The sequence below is a fragment of the Myotis davidii genome, unplaced genomic scaffold (genome assembly GCF_000327345.1).
Source record: "Myotis davidii unplaced genomic scaffold, ASM32734v1 scaffold177, whole genome shotgun sequence".
Classification (NCBI taxonomy): Eukaryota; Metazoa; Chordata; class Mammalia; order Chiroptera; family Vespertilionidae; genus Myotis; species Myotis davidii.
The window spans coordinates 503,091-524,664 of record NW_006287960.1 but is presented as its reverse complement, the minus strand read 5'-3'; the positions used below and the strand labels follow the sequence as shown (position 1 = coordinate 524,664).

The following is a 21,574-nucleotide window of genomic DNA, read 5'->3' as shown; positions in this document are numbered from 1 at the left end:
AAAGAAGCTGTCCCCTCTTCCACATCCCTGTTTCAGCTTTTCTCAAGGTTGAGTTTCCTCCATCTTGACAGTTGTTAGAAGTAATGCCATACAATTTCAAAACTTTAAAGAGTTCTTAAAAATGGAACCCAATCCTAATTTTTCTAAATAAGGAAACTGGGGTACAAAGGTGTTAGGGTCATAGGACTCATTCAGAATTATCCCTCCACCTAATCTAAGCCTCTCACTGCACGCATTTGACTGGTTTGTAAGGCCAAAGAAGAAACATGGACCAGGCTCATGTCCCATAGCAAATGCTGAGTTTAGCTTCAATATAACCAGTTTATCCATTTCGTGTCATCCAGTAAGATTATGCTTATATATTTCAGATTATTTTAACTTATTATTTAAAAATAATTTTACACTTAGAAAAAAATTGCAAAAGTAGTCCTGAGAGTTCACATATGCCCTTTACCCAGTTTCCCCTAATGTAAGCACCTTCCTTAACCTGAGTAAAATTGTCAAAACCAGGAAATTACATTGGTTTACTATTAACTAAACTATAGACTTTATTTGAATTTCACCAGGTTTCCTGCACTGATGTCCCTTTTTCTGTTCTAGAATCCAATCCAGGTCCCATATTGTAATAGTTGTGTCTCTTTGGCCTCCTCCAGTCTGTGATAGTCCTTTAGCCTTTCTTTGTCTTTCATCATTTTGACACTTTCGATGAGTACCAGTCAGTTATTTTGTGAAATGCCTTCATATAATTTCAGAGACATCCAAATCTCATGGTTTAGTAATGGGGAGCCCTCAATTTACATCTTGGTCACCTCTACTTTAGTACCTGTGTGTTTTTTTCTTTACTTTAGTACTTGTGTGTCTGTTTTTTGTTTGTTTGGGTTTTTGTTTTGTTTCTACTTATGATCATTCCCTAGATGAATGAAGCCAAATCTGTCATTGCTCGCTTGCCAAAATTAGACTTACTATTCTTTGGGCATCTCTGGAGAATCACCCTGTGACACATCATTAGTAATGAGAAACCCTGTCAGTACAGATGATGGGAGGCTGATTAATATGTTAATCATGACTCTAGGTTGTTATCTTGCCTGGCTTAATTATGACAGAGTACAGTGGAGAAGCTGAACAACTGGGCACAGTGGTACCATCAAAAGCCATGAAGAGAAGATGTGTGTGTTACATGACAAGCTCTGGAAGTACAAATCATAGGGGGGCCAGGTAATGTTAACTCGAGCCAGTCATGTCCCAAAGCATCAGAAGCTTCATGTTCTGGGGGATATTGGGCATGATGTACTGCAATAAACACTTCATACCCCACCCATCCTTTGCTATATCATATGCTCATCATAAAATAGAGTACCCATCATAAAACAAAAGATGTGTGCCTAAAGAAGGCAGCTGGGAAGATTCCTGCCTGGATAAATCACCTTGGGCACACCCCTTAATGTCTCTGAAATATTGGCAGTGGGGGTAAAGAAGGGAGGATAATTTAGAGTATATAAAGAAAAAGGTATTAGACATCATAAAGAGTTACCATGGCAGAGTTACATAGAGGATGATTTGATAGCATTATCTCTGGCACCACAATGTTGTTCTTCGGATAAGGCCCCACTCCCACAAAACAACCCAAGTAATCACTGACAGTGAATTCTGGCCCCTATCATCAGTCTACCTGCTCTCCCTCATCTGGTACTACAGCCCTTGGCATGGTCTCAATGACAGCACCTTTTTTCAGGTATGTCTTCCTCAACACTGCAGGCTTCCTGGAAACAATGGGCAAGGCTGCTGTTTGGGACATACAGAGATCAATAAATATTGGCCAAATGAATTAATGAATGATGAATCAATGAAAAACTGTATCTCCTTTGATCCTCCCACAAAACTAGAAAATCAGGTAGGACAGGTATTATTTCCATTTTAATGAGGAAAACGAGACTTAGAGCAAGCATGTCAAACTCAAAGGCTCACATGGGCCAAATAAACAAGGTTTAAGCTTATGTGGGCTGCAAAAAAACCCCCAAAAGCTTCAATTTTCATAGAAACGTAGGTTTATTTCGATAGAGGCATGCTGAACACAAAGGGCTGAATAAAGGAGTAATCGTTAACATAAAGTAATAGAACATTTTAATAAAAATCAATATTTTTCCTTGAACATTAACTTACCAGACACTGAATAACTGCACAAATTAATAAGTGTAAAGCAAATAAACTTACTTTTGTTGTTCTCCAAAAGGGAAATATTTCCTGTTGCACACACCAAACAAGTCAGTCCAAGACTAATAACATGGCAACCGGCTGCTAAAATATTCGCTGCTAGTATTAGTGGAGAGAAATGGTGTGCCTGCGTGTAAGGCATGGAAGGAAAATGTATGCAACATGATTATAGTAATCAGTCATTAGCAAACGTAGTTTGTTATTAATAACTAGAGGCCCGGTGCACGGATTCATGCACCAGTGGGGTCCCTCAGCCTGGCCTGTGGGGATCAGTCCGAAACCAGCTCTCTGAAATCCCCTGAGAGGTCCCAGATTGCAAGAGTGTGCAGGCCAGGCCCAGAGACCCCACCAGTGCACAATTGGGGCCAGGGAGGGACCACAGGAGGGCTCTAGGGCATGTCCAGCCTGTCTCGCCCAGTCCTGATCGGCCAGACCCCAGCAGCAAGCTAACCTACTGGTCAGAGCGTCTGCCCCCTGACCCCTGATGGTCCGTGCACATCATAGCGGCTGGTCAACCTAAATTTTTATTAAAATGTTTCTTACGTACTGTTATATTGGCTGGGCCACAAAAATATTCATTGTGGACCACATGCAGCCTGCGGGCCATGAGTTTGACATGCTTGACTTAGAATTTAAATAACCTGTCTGAGGTTGCGTGACTTAAGTGACTTCCACAGTGCTAGGACCAGCAAAAATAAAGAGAACGACCTGAATTAAATGCCAAATTTGCCCCGAGCCTTATGCTTAGCCAAGAGTAACAAACTCAAATGATTTTAGAGGTCCAGCAAGTCACCTAAATGTGCTGCAGAGGGTGTTAAACAATACAAGTGGTAGGGAATTGACAAATCATGCCTGCAGGTAAAGTTCAGCCTGAGGAACATGCAGGGTCCTTCACATACAGGGTCTCATTCACCCTCATCACAACCTGTAAGGTCTACATTACCTGCTCCCTTTTACAGATAAGGACACTGGGGTTTTTAAATGCTAAGTGCCCAGGCTACACCTGTGTGTATCTCAAGGGGGATAAAGCCTAGGCCATTATCTGGGAAACTTTGTAGCCTGGAGAAACAGATTGTCTGACTTCTTTTATAACTGCTGACAGGAAAGTCAAAGTGAGCAAGACTGAGGCTATGAATGAATGTTATTTTGTTTTGCCATATTTCCAATTTAGCCCCTTTAATTTTTAAAGACCATTAATCAGGAAAATATATTAAAGTCCCTCCAGTCCAGTTCTCTTTAAAGCACCAGTTGCCTTTCCTTACTAGATAATAAAATAAGTTTCTAGGGTCACAACAGGCAATTTAAGTGGTAACAGAAAATAATAGAACAGAAAATATCTGAGTCTCTTACCCATGAGTAGTGATGAGTATTATGTTGTGAAACATATAGACATAATAAAAAGTAAATTAAAATAATTTTTTAAACTTACTTTGGAGCCCAGCCAGCATGGCTCAGTGGTTGAGTGTCTACCTATGAACCCGGAGGTCACGGTTTGATTCCTGGTCAGGGCACATGCCCAGGTTGCGGGCTTGATCCCCAGTATGGGGGATGCAGGAGGCAGCCAATCAATAATGGCCCTGTGTGTCCCTCAAGCAAAGAGACTCCCTTAGCAATCTAGCTGTTTGGAAATCTTTAAATAACTGTCTACACCTGGTCCCTGGGTCAGGCCAACTGCCTTTCCTCTGGGAAGCCTTCACATTTGTGGGTTACCTGCTTAGGGGGATCTTACCTGAGGCTAAAATAAAAGTGAGTCCTCTGAAAAGATAATAAAAATTCTTTGGCATAATGGTATAAAGCCTCGCGGTAGCCTGTTCCTGAACACCCCATCCTTTTCCCCTTCCTCCCCCTCCCCCCGGCTTCCTCACTACCATTTTTGGTGAGAGTAAAGGTTTTATGGCTTGCATTTGTGTTTCACATTACATTTCTCCTGGGCAGAACTGCATTCGAGGGACAACAAGTGTAACACGCCACCTCTACAGTGGTCTTCGCGCAGCCTGGGCACCAGGCACAACTCCTCTCAGCTGTTCCCCTAAAAAGATGTGACTCTGGCTCCTTGGGACTTCCACCCACTATTCATTAGGATCTGCAGAGATGTGGACTGGGATAACATTGGATAATTTTCAGGTAGATATCCAGAAGGGGGATTGCTGGGTCTTATGGTAACTCTATTTTTAATGTTTTGAGGAATCACCAGACCAATTTCCATAGTGGTTATACCAGTCTACATTCCTACCAGCAGTGAATGAAGGTTCCCTTTTTTCCACAACCTCTCTAACACTTGTTATTGCTTGTCTTGTTGATAATGGCCACTCTAACAGGTGTAAGGTGGTATCTAATTGTAGTTTTAATTTGCATTTCCCTAATTGCCAATTAGGTTGAACATCTTTTCATGTTTCTATTGGCTGTTTGTATGCCTTCTTGGGGGAGGTGTATTTTCAGGTCCTCTGCCCACTTTTTGATTGGATCGTTTATTTGTTCTACCATACGACCCAGCAACCCCACTCCTGGGTATATACCCAAAAAATCATTTATATGCAAAGATATATGCACCCTTATGTTTTTTTTGCACCATTATTCACGGGGGTCAAAACTTGGAAACCAAAGTGCCCTGTGATAGAGGACTGGATAAAGAAGATGTGGTACATATACAAAATAGAATACTATAAGATGTATTTTCAGGTCCTCTGCCCACTTTTTGATTGGATCGTTTATTTGTTCTACCATACGACCCAGCAACCCCACTCCTGGGTATATACCCAAAAAATCATTTATATGCAAAGATATATGCACCCTTATGTTTTTTTTGCACCATTATTCAAGGGGGTCAAAACTTGGAAACCAAAGTGCCCTGTGATAGAGGACTGGATAAAGAAGATGTGGTACATATACAAAATAGAATACTATAAGAAAGGATAAAATAGTGTCATTTACAACAACATGGATGGACCTTGAGAAGATTATGTAAATGAAATAAGTCTGACAAAAAAAAAGCTAAGAAACATATGATTTCACTCATCCTATATAATAAAAGGCTATATGCAAATTGACTGAACAGCAGAACGACGGTAGCTATGATGTGTACTGACCACCAGGGGGCAGACACTCAATGCAGGAGCTGTCCCTTGGTGGTCAGTGTGCTCTCACAGGGGGAGTGCTGCTCAGCCAGAAGCTGGGCTCACGGCTCGCGAGTGCAGCAGCAATGGCGGGAGCATCTCCTGCCTCGGCAGCAGTCGGACATCCCCCAAGGGCTCCCGTGCTGTGAGATGGCACAGGCCAGGCTGAGGGATTTCCTTCCCCCGTGAAAGTGCACACATTTTGTGCACTGGGCCTCTAATGCAGAATATAAAACTGAAACTTATGAACACAAACAGCAGTGTGGTGGTTGCCAGAGGAGTGAGTTGAGGGGAGAAGGGGGACCTAATATGAGATGACAGGAGAAGATTTAACTTCAGGTGGTGGGCACATAGTGCTATACACAGATTTTGTAAGTTAGAAATTTACACATGAAACCTATTTTCAAGCTGACCAATATCACCCCAATGAAATTTAATTTTTAAAAAAGCAATTTGAGTTTTATAATCTGTGAATATGGCATATCTTTGCCAATTATTTTGGTCTTATCTACTTTAATTTCTCTTAGTAATATTTTGTGGTTGTCATCATAGTGGTCTTGATATTCTTTTGTCGAATTTATTACTAGTTATTTTATGTTCAGAACAATGTGAGTCCTATATATTCCACATAGGTCTGAATGAGTTTAGGAAGGGCAAGATCAAAGTCATCAGGGGTTAGTAGGAAAGGGGGACTAGATTGCTGTGTCCTTCCACCTATTTGAATAAATTGTTGTGCCTCTTAGTCTAAGGTGAGGCCAAAAGCAAAATGACTATAAACAAAAGCTGATCATGCTATTTTTCTTTCAATTTTGATTGTGCAAGGAAGTCTTCAACTTCAGAGCTGTTTACAAGGAATGAAGACTTTTCATTTAACATTTTATTTTTAATATAAATTTCACAGTTACTGACATGTAGAGAGAATAGTACAATAAACATCTGCATACCCATTAGTTATGTGTAACAATTGCAAACATTTTGTCATATTTGCATCATCTAATATTTTTGTTAAAATATTTTAAATTAAATTATGGGCTTTATGATGTTTCTCCCCTAAATACTTCAGTACATATATTTAAAGCTAAGGGGATTTTTCCAGCATGAGGAAGAAGGCAGAAGATGGGGTGCTTCCTAACAGTGCATGTACAAGAGGCAACTCTTTTGGGCAACTCATTGACTTCAGGTACCTCAAGAGCAGATCCCTGATATGACTTCCCCTGCCCACTACACAGGACCAGTATAATGACAGCCCAACACCACAGCACCTGACATTGTCATGTCCTTGGAAACCTCCCGCTCCTGAGTCAGTTGTCCCATGTATGTTAGTCTGGACCCCAAATTGGTGGACACTTGGGACTTATACGCATGCATCCAGAAGCCTTCCAAATGCAGCCATGCTTTTCTTGCAACCCTCTCAATTCCTCTAGCATGATCCAGATAGAGAAGCATAAGCAAAATGACAAAATCTACCAGAAATCTTAGCTAGAATATCAAAGTGTTTCTTTTGTAATACATAGAAATTATGTGAAATTAAAATTTCAGTGTAAAACAAAAGTTTCATGGGAACACAACCACCTTCATTTATTTACATATTGCCTACACTTTAGCACTACAACAGCAAAGCGGAATAGCTGTGCCAGAACATATGGCCCACAAAGATGGAAATATTTACTGTTGTTTTACAGAAAAGTTTGCCAACCCCTGTTGTAATGTTTCTTGTTTGTTTGTTTTGATAGAGTTATGGCCTTTATTCTCATTTGTTAAATCAATGTTTTTTTTTATCTTAGTCACATTGCCAAATAAGACATGCAAGGTGAAAAAGCATTTGACTATTATTTGGTAAGACATCATTAGTGAAGACAGAAATAAACACTAAATTTAAGTAGAAAATAAAATAGCCACCCAGAGATCTGAATTATATCAGTTAGATTCACTGATGAAATAAATATTTTAAAAGCCTGGTATCATTATTACTTAATCTTGCAGATATCCAATTTGACCACATTAATGTTTTAATATTTTATACTGACATTTAGTAGTTAAACCTCACTTAATACATGAGTTAGAAAATCTTATTCTAAATATCACATTGATATATTTTGTATCAGAAATTAATGCATTGATGTATATATACTGTGTATAAAATTATACTGATTTAAAATTATAATTGTGTAAAAATAATGTACTCATTTACCAATAATTATCCTGATGTGGGGGAAGATAAATGACAGTTTTTCTTCATTTTTGTATTTTTCAATTTTCCTATATTTTGCATTTTATAATTACCAAGAGTTTCCAAATTCTGCACTATTTGACCAATTTAAAACAAAATACCCTTAATCCTTGTGAACTTGCTTCACATTTACTTTCCTCCCCACACACCGAAAGAGCCATCTGACGTGGGAAGGACTAAATCTGAGGTTTAGTGGCTTGAAAATGAAAAAACAAAAGGAAAGGCACAAGAACCAAGAATAAAATTAGAGGCAGTACCAACTTTCCACGCAAGAAAGCCTGCTTACTCTTCTTGGGGGATGGGGGTGGGTACATGAAGGCCCTTAATATGGACAAAATGTCACGTGGCTGAACAAATTAAATAAAATACTACTTAATTGCCCAGTGGAGCACTCTCTCAGGGGCTAACATGAGGGAATTATTTTAGCAACTTCCAAAAAACATTACGTAGTTATATATTTTTAAAAGCCCCTAAAGCAATATTAGGAAATAGTTTCATGTCATAATTTCACTTTTCAGGGAAAAACCTGATTGTCAGATGAATTTTTTTTATGATTCTAAAAATAGGCAAAGTAGATTTTTTCTTTATGTTTCCCACCCTACCAACCTCAACCAAGAAGGAAAATTATGAACCTTTTGGGGCTTAATATATCTATAATTCATTTTTCAAATATATCAAGAACTTAAGAAAGGCAAATGTGAGAAATGCTTGTAAAGCCAACCAATGACGGGCAGACATTATTCATAAAGAAAAATAGTTTAATTCACTGTGAAGGAAAATGCCTAACAATTTACCATCTGTTGGGATTGTCTAATAATAGCACTTGCGTGACATTAATTGCTACTCTAAATAACATATGGCACGGAGGCAGAAAAGGTAAGCTGTCAAAGAGAATTGTGTATGCTCTGTTATTCCCTGTGGCAAACTGCTAACAGATCACCCACCCAATTTCCTCTTCTTTCTGGGCACAGTCATCTGATATTTTTCTGTCCCCTTTGTGTTTATATGTGCCACAGACTGACTTCTGGCCAGTGGGATATGGGTAGAAGTGATGCATGCCTCTTTCAAGCCTGACCCCTACAGCTCTCACACCTGCAATGCTCTACTTTTCTTCTGCTGACTGAATGGAGAGGATGCTGAGGAACTAAGAGCCGGAAGAGGCCACAAGATGGAAAGAACCACTGTTGCTTGGAGGAGAGCTGCCTGACCAAGAACACCCGCCCTGGACTGTGGCGGGACCATCATTCTGTCCTAAAACTCTCCTTTTTTAGGCAGAGGTTGACTATGTGCAAATGGCTAAATCTGCTCTGCCTGTAAGCAGAGAACTGAAATCACTAGACCAGGTGCTCTCAGTTCAGAATTATCTTGCCAAAGGAGATCTTTCAAAATCATACCAGGCTTCTCCCAACATTCAAAAGTAACACTGATGGGAAAACTGTTTTTTCTTAATTATGTTTAATTCAAGACAGAGGTGGTGAGATATGCACTGATAATTACCCACTGGTGAAGAAATCTGGCAACACTCTAGTTGTTTTGCTATGGTTTGAAAAGTTTGGTTCAGATTCAATCTGGTCATTTTCAGATAAAGTAGAAAAGATCATGCACATGGCCCTAACATAAGTCTCAAGCAATCTTTTACAAAAACATTGTTCATTTGTCATCCTAGCTCAAGAACAAATATCTTATGTCATTTTACACAATCCCTTCTCATTAAGCAAGATGGATCTTTTTGATGATCTGGGAATCTGACTTTATAATTTAGACATATCTGGCATTATTCCTGTGGGAATGAAGAAGAGCCAATTAGCATCTGCCATGAACCAATTCCTCAAAGACAACCAGCAATGTGTTTTGACCAATGAGGTTAGATCTGGTCAAATCATTCTTTTTTGCCTTGAATGAGTCATTAATATGAATTAATCCAAGCTGTTCAGTGCTCTGAGTTCTGCTCATTTGAATCTTGCTATGGCAAAAAAGGGGGAGTATTTAATAAAAGGAAGTCAAATCAGACAACAATGAGATTCTTCAGGCCAAAATGACATTAAATGTTTTTTTTATTGAACAAAAAGATAAAACATGGAAGTTGAATTCACTGAGCAAAAGCAGCTTGCCAGGTGAAGCTGCTTTACTTTGTGCTAAATAACCTTATGAACTGAGAGTATACAGAATACATACAATATGGAAGTTACCTCAACAGCAAAGGAGAAGGTGTAATTTACAGTTTTGGAAGGTACAATTGGGCCAAGTGACAGATTTTTTTTGCTCAAAATTTCCAGCCCTCATCCACTTAATTCAGCATGACTCTACATATGTGCATTCAGTATGTACATACTGAATTCCCATCTTAATGGAAGCTTCTTTCTTAAACAATTTTTTTTACATTTATTTGACGTGCCATTCAATTTCTAAAGTTTCGCATTTGCTATTTCTATGTGTGTGGATGTATTTATACACACTTTAAAAACTCCCAACCCTTGTTTATAATTAGAGGGGCATGCTGCATTTTAAAAATTAATATTGGTGAATTTCAGTTACTCTTTCTCCTGTGCGTCTAAGAAACGTTATATATTCTCAATGCACCCACATAGACAGGTGGGTTGACAGATATGTCAAAAATGCTTTATGAAAAGAGGGAGGTAGCTCATGCGAGTTGGCAACCTTTGTCTATTGTTTCTGTTGGAGCAGGCTGCCTCCCTTTGACACTTTACAATCAAGATGAAAGGAAAACTTTTTACTTGAAGCCTAGTTAGCACAGTTGTATATTTACTACAATCCACCTTCAATGTGATTTATTGGGCTTTCTAATGTAAGATGACAAATACCTCATACCCAGTACACAGCATCAAAAAAGCACTGAAGAAACATTTTAAAGACAATAACTTTTTTTTCTGTTTGTATGTTAAACATCAGCTTCTATGGGGTACATTTCCAGAATGGGTTTTGTTACCACTTTATAAACACTCTAAGCCAAACAAACAGCACAAATAACATCAATGTTGTCTTTTTTCCAATATCTGCATCAATTACTGGAGGCTAATCCTAACATACGCTATTTAAGAGGGGGCAGCAAAAGAAGAGAATCATGACACATTGCAAAGATAGGACTACAGCATCTTAGTTGTAGGGGTGATCTTAAGGTGCAGAAAGAGGGGACTCTCTAGAAGGTGATGGTGTGGTTTCTTCAGGTGGAAAAACTGTGAGTGTGCAAGCTCGGATGCCACCAAGGGACTCTGGGAGATCAAAAACCTTGTGCCATTCATCTTTATCTGGATCATATTTCTGCACTATCTCTACCATACAACGATTATTCCAGGAATACCCACCAACCACATAGATTTTATTTTCAAAGACAGCAACCCCAACATCACTCTGCCCTCTTAACATGGCAGCAATTGGGGTCCACTGGTCAAGGATAGGTGAGTAGTATTCACAGCTTAGGACATCATCATAATCACTTGTTCCTCTGAAGTGATTGCCACCAATGACATAGAGCCTTTCTCCAACTGTACACATGCAATGCAGACCTCTGACGGTGGTCATTGGCGCCTTCTGAATCCATTTGTCAGTATCAGGGTCAAAGCACATGAGCTCCTTTTGGAAAGTATCATGAGTAATTCCTCCTAAATAATGAAAACAATAGACATGAGGTAAACAATTACAAAAACTCAAAAGTAAATAAAAGGCTCTCTGTCATAGATAATTAACTTCTAGCCTCAGTTATGACATTTTATAGCTTATGAATAGTATTCTTATAAATGTCTGTCCTCTCTATATACTTTCCCTGGATTAAAAAGAAAATAACATTTTCATCTTCTTAAAGAACAAAAATATAGTTTATATTATTGCAATGACTTTGTAAAATAGAGACCCATAGGATTTAAGAGGCTTTACTGAATGAAAAAAAAAAAAAAGTTGTCCCTTTTAGAGTTGGGTCTGCCGTATATTCCAACTACAAAGCATTATTCACTCCTAATGTTTTTAGCAGGCACCCTCTGTGGGCAGAGCACAGGGCTGGGGCATTTAAATTCTAGGTGCCCATTTCCTCACTTGCTAAATAAAAATATGTACGCTAATTATTTCATTAGGACTGTGACTATGACTACGAATTGAAATAAATCAAAATGCTTTGGAAAAGTTGAAAGTGTTGTGCAACTGTATAAGCTTATAAGAATGTTCAGAATTATTTGTTTCTGTAGAGTTGTTGGTAGGTGGGCTGAGGGTGGGTAATGACACGTTCTATCAGCATGGACATTTACAGAGTTAAAAAATTAGCTTAATATATATGGAATTTTGTATGTGCAATAATTGGTTACTGATCAATTGAATTGATATCATCCACAAAGTGTATTCTTAGATCACAAGTAAATCAGTCTTTATAATAAAAGAATCACATTGTATGTTCTAAAGATTAGGGAGAGAAATAAACTAATTTTCAGCTATATCATATCAAAGCTCCACTATCTGGTGGTTATATGGAAATCACTCCTTTTTTCTTTTGTTTTTTTTTAAATTTACTTTTAGACTTTACAGAATTATCAGAAGGCAAAACAGTGTTCTTTGGTTTGAAAACTCAGCTATGGTTCCTATCTTACTCTTGATTATGAAGGCCATGTATGCAATATATGCTAGTTATGCCAAATCACCACTAGAACAATCCAGATGTCATTTTCCTCAGAGGATTTGGAGCTCTCATAATGGCATGGCATCTACACACAGAAAATAGGTGTTATAAATGACTGATTAGTGGAGGGTATGATTTTCTGGATGACTCAATATAAGACATCCCATAGTTACTCATAAATTTAACACCAAAAACCTACCAATCTCAAAATCCAGGTCTTTCCCTTATCTTTCTTGATTGCAGATTTCATAGGGCAATGTTCAGAGACTCAGAGCACAAACATCACCTGAACGCCTTTGTTCTCATAATGTAACTGTTGGCCTGGCACTGGCAGGCTCTCAAAAGGAGGACACATTGTCTGAGGCAGTGGTCGGCAAACCGCGGCTCGCGAGCCACATGCAGCTCTTTGGCCCCTTGAGTGTGGCTCTTCCACAAAATACCGACTTCTGCACATGCGCCATGAAGTTTCTGTGCATGGGCCACGAAGTTTCAATCGCACTGTACGTGTGCGCCTGCACGTGGTATTTTGTGGAAGAGCCACACTCAAGGGGCCAAAGAGCCACATGTGGCTCACAAGCCCCAGTTTGCTGACCACTGGGAGGTAATCTGTGTCATAGCCAAATGATAAGAACCTGTCTAACAAAAGAAAATTTCAATACCAGAGGTGAACATTACATTAAAATAAGACTCTTTTCTAAATTCTACGGAAGAATGATTTAAATACCAACAGTTTGAGAATGAAAGTTGCCATGGGGACACTGTAAGCGAACTGTAGCTGGTTCAGAAATTTTTATTAGAAAAATATATGTGTGTGTGGCCAAAATACATTTATCTTCTAAACTCAGCATAAATCATATTTTTATTTTCCATTTTCTGGATTATTTTATTAAAATTATATAGAAATATAATGACATTTAAAAGTTTATGTATTGCTCTAACCGGTTTGGCTCAGCAGATAGAGCGTTGGCCTGCAGATTGAAAGGTCCCAGGTTCGATTCCGGTCAAGGGGATGTACCTGGGTTGCAGGCAACATCCCCAGTGGGGGTGTGCAGGAGGCAGCTGATCGATGTTTCTCTCTCATTGATGTTTCTAACTCTCTATCCCTCTCCCTTCCTCTCTGTAAAAAAATCAATAATATATCTATATTTTAAAAGTTTATGTATTATATTAATAGGACTTGAATCATAAGTGCTTACCTGAAATATACATTACTCCTCCATACACAGTTCCAGCATGGCCATAGTGGGGCTCACTCATTTTGGCAACATAGGTCCATTCATTTGTTCTTGGATTATAACATTCTACTGTAGCTGTTGTTTAAAAACAATGAAGAAAATAATTCATAATTTCAAATTTTACAATTAATTATTTTTAGGTGGAAGAATAATAATATCCAATTAACTGAAACATATCTATTATAGGTATGAGATATTCTTTGGGGGTCTCATCTTATTTATTGATATTATATTAATAATTTGAACCATTACTACATGTTACATTAGACTAGATACTTAGTGTAATAATCTAACACATTTCTGTCACTGCAGAAATTACTAGGATTTCTTTTCTTGTATATTTGTAATTTGACATTTCTCCCACTTTAAAAAATGTGAGAAGAAAAGAAAAAAATAATCATAAGGGAAAAAAATTCAATTCTAGGCCCCCGTGTTTATATACCATATAGAAAAAAAAGGTTAATAGATATAAAGCAAAATTGTAAGTTGATAGTAAAAGTATGCACACTGCTTGGTATATGTTCTCGTGCTTATTGTTTTATTTCATATCCAGACTACAAAATGGACACTGACAATAATTTATCTACAACTATACATTAAAGCCAATAGTTTGTATATACCCAACACTGTTGCAGCCAACACTGCTCTTAACTTGAAAATGATTTGCAGCATAATATGAAGTTAAGATTTTTATTAGTGATACTTCCTCTCAGTAATAAATTTATAAATTTTAACAAAGTATTTTAGAAAAGTGACCTCAACTTATTTAAATATCAATTTGTTATAAACTCAAAAATAGAACAATGACAATCCAGACAAATAGAAAATATGAGCCTTTTTTAAAAGCACAGAGTCTAGATTGACTTGAAAAGTTTATACAATTTATTGCAGACACTGCCAGTTGCTAACCCAATTTCTTATCTCCCTTAACCCTGCTTTCTTACTAACAGAACCATAACACTCTCAGGGAAGCACTGTGCCAAATTTAAAATAAAATTCAACTTGTGAGGTCCCCTTCAAGCTGGAGATGACCATATAATATAGTTCTAGACAATGAAATGGAAGCGGAAGTCTACTGAGTGGAGCTATTTGCTCAAGCCACTGGAATAAGTTTTTGCTACTCGCAGCCAAATGAAATTCTAACTGATGAATCATCCTTTGAACAAGGTTTCCTATTTAAGAAATAACATGGCAAAACTGGAGAGAAATTGAAAGAGTACTTTTCTACTCTATTCAATACTTTCATTTCTTCATCAAATTCACTATGTGAAGTATTTAATTCTCCTCTAACACCTTTTACTAATTTCACTTTCACTTAGTTTAGATTTGAGTTTTCAGTCTTACTCCAAAGGCTTTTACAATTCTCATTCTGATCTAGTCCCTTGTTAGTTTTGTTCTCTGCTTCGGGCTTGAACCCTTAACAACTCTATTTCTTCTAAACCCTTCCATAAAGTAGCAAAATCTTTCCCCCAAATAAGATGGGGGGACTTTTTCACAATTAATAATGAGCTAAAACTGCCATATATTGCAGTACTGTTTTGACTAATTCCAGTTACTGATGTCTTTAAATGTGCATTTCCATTTGCCTTTAGCATGATTTGCACCTACTTGACAAGCAAACTCCTATTGAATGGATATTATTATCTCCCTACAGTTATAGAAAATCTAGTAGATTGATTGGTACCTGGCATCAGCAAAGTAATTAATGATAGAGTTTTAGCTGATAAAAAAAGAGTCTAATCACACATCCTGTCAGTAAAAGGTTTTTAAAAATTTAAAAGACTTCCAGAGATTATCTTTCCCATCTGTTTGAGGTCAAAGACAGATTTTACTGTAGTTCTGTGTTTTCTTCAATGAAGAACTCTGCTTTGAACTTTGAAATTTCTAGAGTGTAACAGCCTTACCTTATGTCTAATTCAATCTGTTCTGATGCAGTTTCCACTAGTTTCCTCTTATCCCTTTTATAGTGAAGCTAGAAATTGAATGACTACTCACTCTTTATGATCATTAAATTTTACCTATGTAGAAAGATAATGCTATTTTTTCTGTCACTAAGTTAATTGCACTTTTTTCCTAATAGAGGATATAACAATCCATCTATACATATATAATCCATCTATACATATGTATAATTTCTCATACAGAAGTCCCTAAGTATAAGATGGCTATTAACCACCAATAACATAATATATAATAGTTCATCATCTATAAACGTGTCTTCTAAATAATCAATCTCCTTTAGCTCTTCCCATCATGTAATTTCTAATTTCCTCATGCAGAATTGCTGTTGTTATTAGTAAAGTCAATAGCAGTTTAAGATAGAATATATTTAATTAAAAAGTATATATACATGCCCTTATTTCTGTTTTCCATATTTACAAGTTTAGTGCCACAAATTCAATAGGGTAGAAACAAGGGATGATGCAAGGCAAGGAGTTGGAGCCACAAGCAGTGGTTCCATCATATGAGAGTTGGGACTGGTAATGAGGTAACTGGGAAAATCTAGAACAGGGTCAGGCAAACTACAGCTAGGAAGTCAAATCCAGTATGCCATCTGCTGTTCTATGAGCCACAAGATAAAACCATGAAAGGTTTCTACATTTTTTAAGTTGGGAAAAATCAAAGGGAGAATATATGAAAATTTTATGCATTTCACATTTTTGTTTTTGTATATAAAAGCTTTATTAGAATACAGTCTCATTCATTTGTTTATAAATTGCCTATAGTTGCTTTTGCAATATAACAGCAGAGTTGATTAGTTGTGAAGAGTTCCTACAGCCTGCAAAGCTGAAAAGATTTTTTTCGGGCCCTTTACAAAAGTTTGTTGACTCCTCTCATCTCCAGTAGTCTGGTAGCCTGGTATATAAATTAGAGACCTTACCCAACTAAAGAATTACACTTAGGTTGGCTGTTTCACATATATTACCAGGAATCTTATTTTCTCAGGTGATTCTACTGGAGTCCAGAATTGGTCCCAAAAGGTGACGTTCTTGGAGATTGGGAAAGAGATTAGGCCTGAAGAAAACCATTTGGACAAAGATGGCTCCCATAGAGGGGGGGATGGGCTCTAGAATCCTAGAGTGCCAGCTAGTGATTTGTTGCTTAATGAAGAAAACCCTAAATCCATTAAGGGATACGGAGGCATTTGATAAATTTCAGTAAGTTTATTATACATTTATTTGAAAAATCTAACTTGTTTTCTATTAAGTTATTTCATTATTTGAAAGCTTGACTTATTAATATTTAACTGAAGTGAAAGCTATCTGAGCTGTCATATTTCTCTTCAATATAAAAAACCTCAATAGAAGATCGATTGCTTATATGACATAATTTTGAAAGATGCCAGAAATAACTGACTCCTTTTTCACTTAAGTGACAGTTATTCTTATGCTTCTCCTACTTTCCCATTGTACCTGATGTCAAAGTAAGGCAGTGTTTCTAAAGAGTTATATTTCAGCAAAATGCCAAGCTCATACACACAATAGTAGTATCATTTTGATGTACTGTGGGCTTAATACCATGCACTCCATGAAAATACTTAAAAGGCCAAATGCATTAAAATTATCTAAAATGCTTTGCAAATGGTGTCACTTTTCTTTTCATAATCACTGCCTATTTATAATTGATGTGCTGGTATTAATGAACCTGTTAAATTGTTGATGTTTCTCTCTCCCCCTCTTGCTTCCTCTCTGAAATCAATAAAAATATATTTAAAAAATAATTTCTTTAGAACCCAAATCTGCTATTATGCAAAAACAATGGGCCCAAGATAATTAGAGAGGGGAACTGACACATATACTTTTTTAAATTTTGCAAAGAGAAACATTATTAACAGAATCCAGAAGAACTTAATGATACTATTCTTTAGGGATGTGATCAGGGCAGGTTACATCAGGCTTGGTTATATCAATAGTAAAGAATGTGACAAGATGGGACAGTTCACTTATTGCTCCCACTTGCGGTTAGCACAGGAGGCACATTAAGGGAGTGGGATGGGTCCAGAAAAAAAAATGAAGCTTCTTGCTTCTTTGTTTTATGTAATGGCTCCTTTGGCCTGAAGGTTCTCCTGGAATCAAGAATTTTACTTTGAGTGCACTTGATAAGTCAATCACATAATTTTTTAAAAAAACTTCCAATATATTTTAACTTAAAATACTTAGTATAGACTGGATTTGCTGGGTATGTTGATTTTAAGGGAAGCAATCATTTTCTACAAAAGTTTAGTTACCTATAAATTATAGGAGATGATTTTAAAGGGAAAGAATATCAAATAGTTGGCCTTTAAATGTCTCTTTTCACTTTCAAACTGAAACACAGATCATTTTTAATAAGATATAGAGGTGTTTTCTAAAAGTCATGATCAAGGAAGCCAGACACTTGCCCAATGGGGTAGTCTGTTCCTTGTTTTCCACTAAGTATAACATGGGAAGAGCTCAAGCAGGGTGGGGAACAAGTCAGAAAAATAAAACCTCTAGCTTCTTGGTTGTATGTAATGACTCTTCCTGTCTTAAAGATTATAGATTCTCAGAAGAGTAGGCCTCTAATTAATATGAGGAGCATATATTGAAAACTTAATAGCTTCATATTAACAGGGGTGATAACATCAACAAGCAAGCACAGGCTGAAAAATTGAGCTATTTCCTTTGAGAAAAAAAACTATTTCAAAATGACCATTGACTGCCAAAGTTGATGACAAATAATTTGTGAACTCATAAAGATTATCCCACCAGCCGTGGGCAAACTACGGCCCACGGGCCAGATCTGGCCCATTTGAAATGAATAAAACTAAAAAAAAAGACCCTACCCTTTTATGTAATGATGTTTACTTTGAATTTATATTAGTTCACACAAACACTCCATCCATGCTTTTGTTCCGGCCCTCCGGTCCAGTTTAAGACCCCATTGTGGCCCTCGAGTCAAAAAGTTTGCCCACCCCTGTCTTAGACTCATGATTTTTCTAAGAAAGTGCCAAGTCACTGCTTGTATCTTGTGGATATTTCTAGATACCATAAGTTTAAAATAATATAATAACATGAAAATAATGTGTATGGGTTGACTGAGGCGACTAAAATGGAAATTCTACCCTCAGGATACTAACATCTCAAATGCTTTTAAAAGTCTAATTATTAAAATATATTGGGAAACCTGTGTGGTTCATTGTCATGGAGCCTAGTCCAATAATATAGAAAGTTTGGTCTTCGAAAAAAATATCACTGTAACAACAAAGGAGGAAAAAACTGGGTAGGAAAGATCAATACCATTAAGACTATGTCACTAACAAATAAGGACCTGATAAGCTGAAAAGTATAAGAGCTGAGAGCTGTTATTTTTGTCTCCGATAAATAGCTTACTCTCAAATCCATTAAACTACTTTTTATTTCTTAGACTACTGAAGAGAAATATTCTCATAATTACTCTTAATTTATCCCAAGGCAATATCTTAAACTTTCCTAGCATTCGGGAACCTGGAATACTGGATAACTACAGGGACACTATAACAGAAAATAAAAAAGAGGGGTGGGGGGAAAAGCCAAACAACAATGGTCATGACAGAGATGAAAGGCATGATATAAAATGTGGTTTTTCTTACTTCCCTTTGAACACCAATCTTATTCCAATTTTATCTAAAATAACAGAAATAGACCTTCTGCTTTTAATTTATATAGTCAAAGTACTGCTATGCTAACTGTACATATGACCAATTTTGGTTAGAAGAAAAAAAGAATGACCATCAAAGTTTACCAGGTCAGTTTACAGTGAAGAAAACTGGTATTTCACCAAGAGATAATTATTTTTAAAACTAATAGTCACAGATTATAATATTCACAGTAAATAAACATTGGATAATATTGAACTTTGTACATTTAATCTATAAAGAAAATTATCTTATTATGTGGTCTCTGATAGGTAACAGATTATGTCAAAGAAAAAAAAAACACAATAAAAATCAGTGCTCTGTAAAGAATAATTTTAACCTGTTCCGTAAAATAGTATATGGGCTTTTAAAAGTGAAAAATTAGAGAACATGTCAAACTTCTGTCCAAGATTCTATTATAATTTAAATTAGCAGGATACACTTTGTAATTAAACCTTCAAGATGAAAACCATACATATTGTGCAAATCGAATATTTTGCAACATATTGATGAATTTATAAAATATAATTTGTACCATGGCCAATAATAGATGCCCAGATAAGGCATACTGTTTGCCTCTGATATTTTCTATGAAAAAACAGTTTGAGCCAAAACCAGTTTGGCTCAGTGGATAGAGCGTCGGCCTGCGGACTGAAGGGTCGCGGGTTCGATTCCAGTCAAGGGCATGTACCAGGGTTGGGGGCACATTTCCAGTAGGAGATGTGCAGGAGGCGGCTGATCGATGTTTCTCTCTCATCGATGTTTCTAACTCTCTATCTCTCTCCCTTCCTCTCTAAAAAATCAATAAAAATATATTTAAAAAAACAACAGTTTGAAATGTAACCCTAACTACATTTTTTTGTCTTTCATGTTAAAGAACTGTTTATTTTTTTATTTGACAAGAATTTCAAGGTAAAGAAACTTACGAAGTTCACCAGCTGCATTTCGCCCACCAACTGCATACAGATATCCTTTGAGGGCACTTAGGTGGAAGAAGGTGCGCTTTTCATTTAAAGATGCAACTTGCATCCATTTATTGTATCGAGGATCAAATCTGAAGACTGTATCGACAGCGGTTTTTCCTTTTGTGTCATAATTACTCTGTCCTCCAACGACATAGAGGAAATTTCCAATGACGGCAATGCCATGCTGGTACCTTGGGGCATCCATAGGGGCTAATGATTTCCATTCATGGGCCTTTTCATCATACATGCGCAATTCCTTGCTGACAACCAGCTGCTGCCGCAGCACTCCTCCTAGTGTAACCAAATGAGTGGTGTCAGACCGAATGGCAGTCCTGTCTGACTGCATAACTGGCTGCATGTATGGCATCATTTGGTAATTGCTGGCTTCCAAAAGGAGATTCACACAAGTATTGTCAGTTCTCATAAAATCCACGGTTTGCACATAATTAATCAGCTCTTGTGGTGTCATCAGTGGAAATCGTATGTTCTTCATTAATTTTGCGGCAAAGTCCATCCGAGGCTCTTCCAATCGTAGCCAGCGACAGGTAGCCTTAAAGAGCTCAAGTTCAGTGCAGTGCTTAAGGCTATTACTGGAAAGCACGAAGGCAAGACGCTCAAAGGGGAGTTTCAAGAACTCCCCAGTGCTCAGCAATGCTGGAAAATTCTTCAAGACGAAACTGTTAACGTATTTATCCACTTCTGTCAGATTGTAGGTGTTGGCAATCCGCCCAACTTCAACACAATTGTCTAAAGTGACCTATTAAGCCAATAAAAAAAATTAAAACATGACTACTTCCATGACACTCACATCCGGATAACATAAATACCTGTTCTGGAAGAAGAATAAATGATGCTTTTTATTGTCCATATAGATGCTAATAAAGATTCGTAACTAAATACATTAATGATCTAAAGAAAATTCACAAACCAACTTTACCTAATCCAGTAGAAGGGTGACTAAAAACATAATCATTCAAAATCAGTAGGTTAGAAGTTACTCTAAGAAACAATGTTATTAGTTGATTATAGTCAAAATAATTACAATAAGTCCTCAATATTGTCAATAGGTTCTTGGAACTGCGGTGAAAAGACACATAATGAAACCAATTTTACCACAAGCTAATTGATATAAACAAGAGTTCAATTCCTACTGCATCTCACCAATGTTATAATGAAACGACATTATTCAAGGACCTGCTGTATTTTTCTCTCCTGAAAAATGTGTGTTTCCCTCCCCCAAGAAATATTAGTAAAACTCTGGCCAGATGGATATTTTTATAAAATAGAGGCTTATTCTCTTATAATTCATCTCAATCTTCCTTTCATTCATGATTCTTAAAAGTAACACAGCTAGAAGATCCACTAGCAGAAAAGTTATAATACCTTATTCTTATACAGCAAGGCCATATATAACAAACACTCAGCCAACATCATACTCAATGGTGAAAAACTGAAAGCTTTTCCTCTAAAATCAGGAACAAGACAAGGATGCCCACTCTCACCACTTTTATTCAACATAGTTATGGAAGGCAAGAGAAATAAATAAAAAGCATTCACATTGGGA

At 37.0% G+C, this 21,574-nt stretch overlaps 1 protein-coding gene across 5 annotated transcripts in view; it reads right to left on the bottom strand.

Annotated features, from left to right (window-relative positions):
• Positions 1-9,590: 9,590 nt before the first annotated feature.
• The window catches only part of KLHL13 (kelch like family member 13), a 125,268-nt gene continuing 113,284 nt past the window's right edge, over positions 9,591-21,574 (bottom strand). For all 5 annotated transcript variants that reach the window (XM_015561425.1, XM_015561426.1, XM_006759871.1 and 2 more), the window contains 3 exons: positions 19,972-20,767; positions 13,372-13,485; positions 9,591-11,174 (listed from right to left, as the gene is read on the bottom strand). In XM_015561425.1, the coding sequence (XP_015416911.1) occupies positions 10,687-11,174; positions 13,372-13,485; positions 19,972-20,767 (1,398 nt within the window). In that variant the 3' untranslated portion in view covers positions 9,591-10,686. The remainder of the gene's footprint in view (positions 11,175-13,371; positions 13,486-19,971; positions 20,768-21,574) is intronic.